Consider the following 12500-nt stretch of genomic DNA (forward strand, 5'->3'; position numbering starts at 1 on the left):
AACAAGGTGACATGTCAGTTACGTGGCTGTTTCTGCTGATAAGCGTAGCCATTGTTTGTTTGTATTTTTTGAAGTGGAAACGGTAATCTGGCAGACATTGCGATGGTGGGTAGGTTGCGTTTATATTCTTTTGTCAAAGTCACCATTATTATAATTCTCTTGTGGTTATCATTGTTGTTGCATTAACAAGAATAACAAATAAATATTTTGTCTACCAACTTAACGGAAGTCTTTTCTTCTACTGACTACCAGCTAGCCAGTGTTGAGAAGAGAAAGAGAGAGAGAGAGAGAGAGAGAGAGAGAGAGAGAGAGAGAGAGAGAGAGAGAGAGAGAGAAATACAGCTAATGCAAAGCTAGCAATTTTATTTCAAATACCAAAACATCTTTACGTATTTTTGAATCGTAAAATAGATCCTATATTTGAACCTATTGTGCGGTTAACAAATGAAGTCATAGTTATTGAAACAAACAAAAAATGCTGTTTTCAATCTAATTTAAAAATGAATAAATAAATTAATTAACATTTTAAAACAAAGAAACGAAGTATTTATAACAATAATTGAAAATATACTCGCAACCCCCCAACCAATTTTATCGGGGTTGTTAGCAATAATTTTAAAACAAAACATTGTGATGACGCATAGTTATCGAACCCTGGCTTAAAACACACACACACACATAAGCACAGCTAAAACTAAACGCCCATTCAAATGTTTAGGTATTTGGATGTGACAAGGAGAAGCAAAAATAACCCCCGACTCTATATCGTCTTGACAACAGAGTAGTGTTGTGGAAACATGCAATTAGACAACACAGCATCGACCAAGTGAGAAAGCTCACCGAAACTAAAGCATTGGCATGTTTTATATACAATCATTACGACCAATGAAATTGCAAAATTTGTTATCATGTGACATAGCCGCATCACAACACCCGCATTAACCAGAAAAGCACGAGTATAAAAAAAAATAGTTCCTTCATTTATTGCTGTTGCTGTGTAATTGTAATCAGGGTTTCTTTTAGTTTTAAGTGCTTTATAAAATGGGAACAGTCACACACTTTCTTATAAGTATGATAACAAATGATATGAGATAAATGGCAAATAAAACTTGTGGGCTTCCTTGGCAAATTGTGAATGGAATGAATGAGCTTTGTGTGTGCGCGTGTTTGTTGTAGTCGTGATGAAGAAGAAAGCTAAGCTGTTGATGATGCCAATGGTGGTGCGTGCTTGCAATCATCATCATCATCATCATCATCATCATCATCATCATCATCATCATCGGGCGACGACTATTGCTTGCTACCGACCATCCCTCTACCTTCCCCCCTCGTTCTCTTGCCTCGTCTCCGTAAAAGCACCCGCTCGCAGCTAGAGAATAAATAGTTGGCGAAACGAACTGTCGTCGAATAATATCTTCTCATCTATGAGAAAGATACAGCGAGAAAACACAAGATTAATTAATAATTGGAAAATATAATTTTCACCCGTGAAAACAGTACACAAAAAGGAATAATAATACTTTAAAACGTGATTGTTTTTAAAGAAAATACATTTGCCTCCACAGAAAGTGTACAATAACACTACATAGACTGTTTGAAGGCAGTTTTGGGGTTTTAAGATTACATTTTTTTTCTTCAGATTTTTCTTTGACACCAAAACAGGCGGATGTTCCTTGGGATTTACTTACCCATGTAGATGCATCGAACCCTTTTCTTTTTTTTACCACAAAGAACGTCAGTTAGTAATGGCAAAGACTCACAGCTGGTTTACAAACCGCTGTGGCTGTGGTGACAGCAAGGCTGGCTTTTTTTTCATACTTATTGGATTTTTGACTTACGGAGGTAAGTAAAAACTTAAAACAAAATTGACTTTATTTTTAAATTTAAAAATAAAATAAATCAGCATTTATTTAATTAATTAATCATGCCACTTTCTCTTTCATGTTCCGTATTTTATGTTTGGTTAGATTCATCACCATTCATGAAATATACACGAAAAGAAAATGTATACCATTTATTTGGCATTTATTTTCAAATTGGCACCATGTCGTACCATCTTTCAAGCATGTTTCCACTTCTAAATCAAAGAAAAGTAAAACCAATGCCGTCCGTGATTCGGTTATTGGTCATTCATTCATTGTCGACCCTTAAAATGGTACTGTTGGCCTAAATGAGAAGCATTTTCAGTGAAACTGATTTATGTATAATCATTTCCGATTATTATTATTATTTATTAATTAATTAATTTATTATTTATCAATTACAATTTTCTTATATTTGAAAGAAAATAACGTAATGTTAATCTCGAAAACAAAGCAAAAAAACAAAAACAAAACAAAACAAAACAAAAAAAAACTTGTATGTATGCATGCAAATAGTTAAAAAATAAAAATAAAAAATTAAGAAAACTATATATTTACGCCCCCCCCCCCCAACATCTTTTGAAAAATCTTGCGATCAGTTTTCTGGAACTATTTTTTTAAAGAACTTTCAATTAAGATGTTGATTATTTACTCTGAATTATATATTTATCCGCAACTATCTTTTTCTGATACTACATTTCCTTTTGACTGTCCTCTGTTAGTGGAGATGAAATTCTTCTAGACTGAGGCAATTTTTTTTATCCAGCATGCCTTTTTTTTTTTTTTTTTTTTTTTATTAAGGGAACTGGATTTCTCCATATTAAAAACCTAATCCAGTCCTTGTAGGGAGGCAAGTAAATATGAACACTATTATCTAAAACATTGTACGTGCAGTAATGCTTAAATGCTGTCCATTAATTCAACAGAGCCGAATAATAAGAAAAAGATGAAAAAGGAAATTAAGATATTTATTTGATTGAATACCGGTTTTTTTTTTTTTTTTTTTTTTTTTTTTTTTTTGTTTTTAATCGAACTTTCGATCTTCTTGTCATTCCTTCATTACAAACAGAAAATGTATACAATGGCAGCAATAGCATATCTTTTCTTTTTAATCTTGGGGCACCACGTCTGAAATCGAAGAGACAAGTGTAAGTTCACTACAACTTGATTACATTAATTCATCGATCCTTAAAATTGGAACTTTATTTTTGAAAACATAAATCTTTTATTACGATAAAATAAATTAACCCCTTCTTTCTCTTAAAAAGGATTATTTTCTAGAACTAATAAATATGAATTTTTAATCGGAATTGCCGTACACATAAACATTAATCTCGCCAGAAATTACTTACTATCTGACAATTTAAAGGCTTCAAAATCACTTTCAAATACCGGAGTTTGCAACATAAACATAAATGATCTTAACAAAGTGCACTATTTGTTCTACTTCATCTTTCTGTTTTCGGTCAGCGGAGAACTCCTTCTGGACTGAGGCATTTTTTAAATTTTTGTCCCAATCCAGAATGCCCCTTTTTGGAGGATTGGATTTTCATTTTTACGTTTGATTTTTCTCTCGTCGGGAGACAAGTATATAGGAACATAACCATTAAGCTCTTTTTAAAAACTTGTCAAAATAACGATTTCTTCGTGGTTGGAAATTTGCAAGTGATTTTCAAACCTTTAAATTGTTAATGCGAAAATAATTTCTAGCTTGAATTAAAGTACAGTATGATTTTGTTTATTGACCCCTAAATGAAAGCAAACAGTATGGCGCTTATTTAGAACTAAATCTTTTTTCAAAAAAACAAACAAAAAAATCTTTTAAAAACTTAATGCTGTCACGGAAAGATGTCATATTCCATAAATTACGTAAATCAATCAAGTATTTTTTTTAACTTGGAAAATTAAATTTTATGACTAAGTAATACAATGTATTACTAATACATACGTTATGTTTTGATCAGCCATGTTTTATAAATAAAGAAACACAACTCAATTCGAACTATCGAGATGAAAATCAGCCTTGTTACGGCTACAATTTGCTATTAAAATCATTAAAACATGATTTTCGAAATGGGAAAACTACTTGATCAATGTACATAATTTTTTGAATATGACATCTTCGTTCTGTGACATGTACGTATGTACGTACATGTCACAGAAATCTTTATGATGATGATGTGATGTACTACATCAGTACATCACATCATCATAAATATTTTTCTGCAATTTAGTTTTTTTTAATAGCTCCAAAGATCGATTTTTTAAATAGGTAGTTTTAAGCAAAAACAACAGTACTTAATTGTCATGTGGAAAATATTTTAAAAAATCGACCTGTCGACTCTATCTTAACAAGCACCAATATTTCTATACTATAATAGCGCCACTATTCTAGAAAAGAACCCTTGAATGTGTTTTCTGTTTTGCTGTAGAGCGCGTTTACTGTTTTTGGAATCGGAACCCTAACCACGACATCTTTCCCTACTTATCTACTTTTTTTATGCGCCAACAACCATTGTTTTTTTTTTTTCCTTGGCATTGTTACTGTTGTATATATCCAAATCGAATAGACAAGGCTGGAATTTTATTCTTTTGCTATAATTATGTCATTTTATGTCAAAACAACAACAACAACAACAACAACACCACCACCACCACCACCACCACCAACAACAACAACAAAATCTGTTCGTGATAAAGATGATACCGATCTTTGGTTTTATAACCCTTCTCCATTATAGCACAAGTTTTTACTGTGATATGAATAAACATATGTAATAATTCTTCATCTACCAAACAGATGGTATAGGAATGCACTGTGGACCATTTGACCGTGTAAGAAATTAGGTAATCATTACCGACATCAGCTAACCAACACACTTGGACAATTCGCCCCAAACCATTCATTTTTGCTTATCTACTCATTTGCATTAAAATAAATAAATAAATAAAAAATAAATAAATAAAAGACTTGATAAAGTTTCGAAACTTTTCAAGTTTGCGTATATACTTATGCCGATGAAAGCAGTTATTTGCGACTAAAATTACTAATTGACACATAATCGGTAATTTATTCGAACTTTAGGGGCTTAAAATTTATATTAGATATTTTTCTTTAAATATAAATACATCACAAATTAGTTTGTAAAACAAAGCAAAACGTTTCTTTTTACTAATTTCTCAACAGTATATTTAACATTGGGTATTAATTCAAAATAACTGTTCTTCTAAAACAACCACACCCATTGTACTTTCGTGATTAATAGCCCTTTAAAATAATTTATACACGTTACATAAAAATCTGTTTTTTCAATGATTTGACTTTTTATTAATCAGTCATAAATAAAGGGAGGCGGAGGAGTTCTAACTCTCACAGTCAGAAGTCCTAATACTTTCACTCAGAATCACTGGATACTTATTTAATTATAGACAAAATTGTTTTAGATATTCACCGCCGGTGTGTGTGTGTGTGTGTGTGTGTGTGTGTGTGTGTGTGTGTGTGTGTGTGTGCGCGCGCGCGTGTATGAGAGAGAGGCCATTTTTGTGTTACCTGTAGTTAGAATCCGACTTGTTTTTACTAATCTTGATTCTTCGATGCATATTTTTATAAATGCATCCATTTTTTTCTTACTCATGTTTGTCGGTACTTTTACTGTCGTTGTCGCTGCCGTCGTTATTGTTGTTGATGACGAACAGCAACAAAGTAGTTTACATGTCAATAACAAATTCTATAATGAATGTGCGCATGCCCCCATCGGACGCCTACGCGTCTTTATAACCAATCAGAATGTAGCGCGCTAAATCAGAAAAGTTTCTATAAAATTTGAAGAGAGAATCCTATGTAAATCAATCTCAACTGAACATGTCAGATTTTAATTTATTTACTTGATGACTCCATATCAGAATATTTTAACTTTCCGATTAAAATTCACCCTCTTCGAGAACATTAGTCACCGATTTTCCAGTCGCGGTTCGCCAGCTGAAAAACTAGCGGATTCTGATAATGTTTAAGCAGAACGTATTCTTCAATGTTCCTGATTCTCACAAAACAAAATTCTGATTGGTCAAATTAAAATTATAATTTATGACAACTTTTCTATTTACTGTTATAGAACAACAATACGCATGGAAGAGTTAAGGAATGTCGATCATTAACACAGTTTAAATTCCTTTATAAGCACGCATAAGGTACTAGCAAAAATGGTGGAATAAAGATAGGGGGACATGGTTTTGAAAGCCGATTTATCATAATTTTTTGTAGGTTTCCGACTATTTTTTGATTGTATTTGAAAGATTAAAGTTAATTTCCAAAAGGAATAAAATATTTGTACACGTGAAAAAAAAAAAAAAAAAAGTTATGAAAAATGTTTTCATGGCGAGCTAACTAATTCAGTTAAATGTGGATGTTAAATAAATTCATTGTAAAAATCCTTCTGGTCTATTTCAAAGATAATTAGTAAAGTAAAGTCCTAAGATATTGAATTGAATTAAATAATAATAATAATAATAATAATAATAATAATAATAATAATAATAATAATAATAATTAAAAAAAAAAAAAAAAAAACACCTTGTTTGTACAAAACATAGTTTAATTAGCTCCCAAAATCGAGATATTCTCGTTTCGTTCGACCGCAAAAAACAAAAAAAAAACAAAGTCCTCGTCACATGTATTATAATTTCAGAATGTAAAAGGCTGTCTGAAAATGACGTCATGTAGTTAAAGGGAGATAGAAGAGTTATATCGAATTCATTAATACGGATTTTAAGGTTTTTTTTTTTCGTAATGATCCCGTAAAAATGAAATATATATTTTTAATTGTTACAATTTACGATGCTTTATTTTCAGAAAAAAAGCAAAAATAAATTATTTCGTTTTTTACTACCAAAAATCATAGCTTTAGTAAAGGTATTTATTGTTTAAATAATACACTTCCACTAAAGTTTAAGTAAAAATAATGTATTCATTATTTGATAAATACTGAAAATTTATATAAAATTGATTAATTTCCTGATTTTTGGTGAATTTTTAAGTAAAGGGAGGGGTCAAAATGTTTATACAGTTTGAGCATCGGCATTCATTTGGCGCGTACCTAATTTATACACACGCGGGGGAGGCGGGAGTGTATATCCGTCCATGGTGGCTGGAGATTTCTCACTTTAGGCAAATACGAACGGGATATTTAGGAACTTGTGGAGAGAGACACTGAAAAAGAAATGATCTGAATGCCAAAGAAAATAGCGTACATGGTGAAAGGTTAAGTAACATTTAGTTAGTGTGATGTGCAGTGTATTAGAAAATTTCAAGTGAGTTTGTTGAAACATTTAGTTTGTGACATGTTAAGAAATGAGAGAGAGACTGAGACTAAGACTGAGACTATGTGTGGGTAAAGAATAGATAAAGAGTGCCGAATATAGTAATAAACACAGAGGGCCGTGGTTAGAAAGTGTGATCGTAACGTCTAATGATGGCTTCGTGATAAGAAGCTAGAGTTCGAAATAATCCGGGATTCAAATCATCCACACTGGTGAGTGTTAAGTAACACGAAACATGTTTTGGAATAATCATATACCAAGGTTTGAACCATGCTAGTCGCTGAATAGTTATCTTTATCTTGACGATTCTGCAAGGATGAAATGTATGCGTCGTATGTGGATAATAATGATTCGAACCTCGCCATTGAAGCCACCTGATTTCATTAGCAAGGAACATATCCCAGGGCAACCATTCACCGTCACAAAATGAAGGGAAAGTTTCACATTAGTGAAGCTTAATGTTTAATACAGATGATCTTAGAGAGTTCAAGTAACAGTAAGTCACGATCTCGCACACAAATCTAGTTGATCGACTTTTTCAGTTTCCTAGACAGTGATCAACTTTAAGAATTTCTATTTATTAAAGGGGAAATATATATATATATATATATATATATATATATATATATATATATATATATATATATATATATATATATATATATATATATGCGTTTTAGGGGCGTGTAATAGCATCCCAATAAATAGTAAACAACAAAACAACGAAAGGGTTTATTTCAGTGCAGAAATTTGTTCAGTGTCCGCGTGAGAAAAATGAGAAGTTAAAACTTCTTTGGCTGCCGAAGGTCGACCAGAAGTTATCTTCAGGCGAAAATCGTTTAACACAGGAGGTGGAGCGAGCGCCCAGCAGATACTTGCCGTGTTCTCTCTGTTAATCAACCGTGATTCCCAAAGGGGATAAAGAAGTTCCTCGGGGGGAAGGGGAAAACTGATTGGTCAGTGTGTGGCCAAATAGCTTAGCATGGACATTGATTCATGAGAGAAAATAAATCTTTGTTTATGACTGCTGTAATCCACCAAATTTTCATATTTTCAAAACATTAAACCAAATTTTCATATTTTCAAAACATTAAACCAAATTTTCATATTTTCAAAACATTAAACCAAATTTTCATATTTTCAAAACATTAAACCAAATTTTCATATTTTCAAAACATTAAACCAAATTTTCATATTTTCAAAACATTAAACCAAATCAACGCTTGGATTCCTTTATATATTTTTGTTATTCAAGCCAACAACAAAAAGGCATATTGCCACCGAAGTATAAGAGACTACCGTGACAGGGACACGATTTATATGGAAATAACCTGGGGCACGGTAGGAGAATTGAATTCTCAGAATTCCAAATGCAAGTAGTCTGAGGAAAGAAGCTATTAGAGTTAAAAAAAAATATTATTTTTTAATCCGACATTTTAGGACTTTTTACAGTAAAGGAGTGGAATTTTGTTGCGAGTCAAGTGAGTTGGGAGTATTTATTTACGTTGAGCAGGGGATACAATTGCATATCCGTGGAAGTACTCGTAAAACAGCCACAGCACATATCGATGTAACATTGCGAATCTTGATTTTAAAAGAAATAATTTTGTGAAATGGCAACGGTGAAAACCACGACATGAAAATGGAAATATCACCCAAATTATTACATTTTCCGGTGTATGTGTATATGTGGTGGGTGGTAGAGAGTTGTACGTCCGCAGATGAACCTAATGTGTGCGCTCGCTTTAGTATGAGTGCAAGTTCAACTAAAACGGCCAACCAACTTAAAGGCAAGGGACCTGTCACGCTTGTACAGCAGGACAGCTGATAAAATGATCTAACAAAAATGGTGTTACGGATAGATAAGGGTTCATTTAAGTAGTGATTAGTATAATCCTCATCCGTGCGTGCGCATGTTCATAAATGGCCGGGGGGGGGGGTAGGTTTAAGTTCGCGTGTAAACAAAAGTGTTCAGTGCAGACATCGGATTATTTGATTTATTTACGCCCCCCCCCCTAAATTTACACCAATCTAACCTATCTGCATTTTAACGTGTTGAAGTTGCGTCATTTTTTCTTTTACATTCGAAACATTTGTTCTCCCCCTCCCGATCCGTTTTAAGGAAGAAGCAACATTTTTTTTTTTATTATTGATTACGCTAATATTTATCTAGAATTAATATCGTCATATGATCATTTTATTTTTGATATGTTTTTAGATTAAAACTCTGTGCTAACTCCCCATCCCCTGCACGGCCAAATGAAATAAGATTTTACTTTTTTTTTTTATATGATTACGTGTAAACGCTCCAAAAAACTTGATGGAAGGAAGAAATAAAGAATTTAGAGTAGGGGATCAGTTTCCTATCTAAATTTAATGTAAAATGACTCCTCGGTTTCTGGACCATTTTAATTTTTTAGAACTTTTGTGTGAACCAAATTTATTTTACCATAGCTTTTAAAAAATAAATGTTCTAAAACTCTAGAATAGTTAAAAAATCGAGGATTATTTTAGAATAATTGTCATTTTTTTTTTTTTTTTTAATTCTTTCCCCCAAGTTTTTTCAGGGCGTTCACACGTAATCGTCTAAAAAATAGAATCTCATTTTCGGATGATTTAGCAGAGGATGTTAAGTACCTTAGTTTGTTAAAAGATAATCACGCAACTACTATATGCAAAAACGCGCTAAATTAAATTGGGCGCTTCTGCATGGTTGGGACGAGATTTTTTAGTCGATAAATGGAGTTTTCAAAAAAACAAAAAAAAAAAAAACAATGGTTTCAACTGATTTTTTTTTTGTCAATTCTAATATGTTATAATGGTAGCTTCCAAATTATGCAGTTGAAATTACCTGAATATTACTGAATTATTAAACAAAACAACTTTAATCGTGTTAGCAGGTGAAAAATTGCCGCCATCTTGTTTTAATCAAAACAGAAAATTACCCCCCTTTTGAACTTTCCTGTGTCTTACGATCGTTTTCATCAAATTCTATTTAAATTTCGTCCCAATAGTGTAGAAGCGCCTTATATTGTAATTTCATAATTCATTTCTACATTAACTTTTTAGCAACGACAATATTCTGACACACAGAAGTGGAGAAATGTGAACCACCTGACGTTGAACAGCTACTATATAATACGACACAGTGGAGTGTGTACATATCTCCACCGGACCACCTGTTTAAATAAACACCCAGTTCTGGGAACATACATAAAAATAATGGATGGAAATAAGTCACGCAAAATTCACTATAACTATGCAATCCCTTCAGCTACATACAGCTGTTAAAACTGACGAATCGATATGGGACCAGAAGCATAAAGTAGCAACCTTAGTTGAAGTCAGTGAACGATATGATTCCGACATAGAGAGAGAGAGAGAGAGAGAGAGAGAGAGAGAGAGAGAGAGAGAGAGAGAGAGAGAGAGAGAGAGAGAGAGAACTAAACAACAATGTATTACGTACGACATTAAAAGAAACTGGAATCTTAGGAAGATCATCCAGTAATCAACAGATCAACCAGGCTCATAAAAAAGAATTTGAAAAACTACCTGGCGAATATACCTGTTGAACCAAATGCAAGAGAGATCGAAACAATTGCGTTTAAAGAGGACGAGTATAAGAATCTTAAGAGAAACGAATCACTCGTTTGAAGTTCTCTGAAAAAAAAACCCGGGTAAACGTTTATTGTTTATCATTCTCTAAGATGCTCTATTTCCAACCAAAACAAGAAATGTATACCCTTATGTCTACACACTTCCGTTTTAAAACATTCGTCTGACATCTTAATACACTTCACTTAATCCAAGTTAAAACGCTGATGACACAAATCCCGTCATGATTGGAGTTAGTGTTAAAAATAATAATTTACTATTTTTATATTTCCGTCAATAATGACGTCATCCTTCTGATTAGTAGTTTAAAAACAAATGTTTTCAAAATCATTATATACTTTTCATTATCCAAAATAATATGTGATTTTATCATAATTATTTTATTCTGTATTTGTTTTCCTGGAAATTATTGTTGCTTATTACTACTTATTTGCTAAAAAACAAAAAACAAACAACAAAAAAAAACAAACAAACAAACAAAAAAAAAACAACAACATCAAAAAATAGTTTGTTTCGTATTGAACGACGAAATCTATCTTTTGAACGTTTCTATCTCCAACTATCAATTGACTGCGAATAACGGTTCAACGTGCATGGTAAATTACAAACTCCACATCTCCACGAATTGGCTATTAATAGATACTTAGCAATCCACTGAAAATCATTTCTAAATTGCCAGTCAGCTTCATAACAAGTTGGAATATCGTTATTTCTTCAGTCCGCATGAAATCATTGTCATAATCATTTACAAGACTTGTTGAGCGCATTCTAACAACTCAGCAGCCATTTTCTTTCTAGGTCGCTGTGTCTACACATTACTTCAAAGTGTAGTATTTTTCATTTTTTATTGATAATTTCATTGAGAAAACATCTATATATAAAGGGCAAATGTTTGTAGTGTGTATGTATGTATGTATGTATGTATGTATGTATCTATGTTTGTATGTCTCGCTAAAACTTTTAAAATCTAAAGCAGATAAAAATGACTCTGGTGCTGTTTTGTAGAGCACACACTCGGACGCATAATATATGAAATTTAGAATAAAATATTTATTTTTTCCACCTAGATTTCAGCGTTCATTTGTTTTTGTGTATGCGTTCGCCCATTTTACAACGGACGTTTCGCTTTTTTTTATTTTTATTTTTACTTTTTTAACAAGCTGATATAAGTTATTACACAGTAAAAATAGTTAAATTAAAACAAAAATCAATTTTTTTTTTTTTATCAGCGGTTGATTTAGCTGAGGGTTGATTTAAAGATCAGATTAATATTAAATGCATGAATACTACCTATGTAAATCACAATTTTTTTTAATCGTAACAGCTTAAATTTTTTTCTAGAACACATGCACCTATTCCGAATTCGTAGCAGGAGGCCGACATCATTGGATTTTTGAGAACTAGGTACGAGCAAAATGAATGCCGATGGTCAAAATGTATAAACATTTTGACCCCTACCTTTACTTAAAAATTCACCAAAGATCGGGAAATTAAACAATTTTAATGAAATTTTCAGTATTTATATATATATATAAATATTTATATATTATATATAAAAAAATGATCAGAGAATATAATGAACGTATTATTTTTATTTAAATCTTAGTGGAAATGTATTATTTTGTTTAAACAAAAAATACCTTTATTAAAGTTATAATTTTCTGTAGTAATGAAATGAAAAATGAAAGAATTTATTTTTGCTTTTTT

At 32.0% G+C, this 12500-nt stretch overlaps 1 protein-coding gene across 1 annotated transcript in view; it reads left to right on the plus strand.

Annotated features, from left to right (window-relative positions):
- Positions 1–947: 947 nt before the first annotated feature.
- The window catches only part of LOC145255716 (transmembrane protein 132C-like), a 429514-nt gene continuing 417961 nt past the window's right edge, over positions 948–12500 (plus strand). The window contains exon 1 of the mRNA XM_080114311.1: positions 948–1842. Coding sequence (XP_079970437.1) covers positions 1746–1842 — 97 coding nt within the window. The 5' untranslated portion in view covers positions 948–1745. The remainder of the gene's footprint in view (positions 1843–12500) is intronic.

This window comes from Euprymna scolopes, chromosome 31 (genome assembly GCF_053919585.1).
Source record: "Euprymna scolopes isolate OS-2025 chromosome 31, ASM5391958v1, whole genome shotgun sequence".
Taxonomy (NCBI): domain Eukaryota; kingdom Metazoa; phylum Mollusca; class Cephalopoda; order Sepiida; family Sepiolidae; genus Euprymna; species Euprymna scolopes.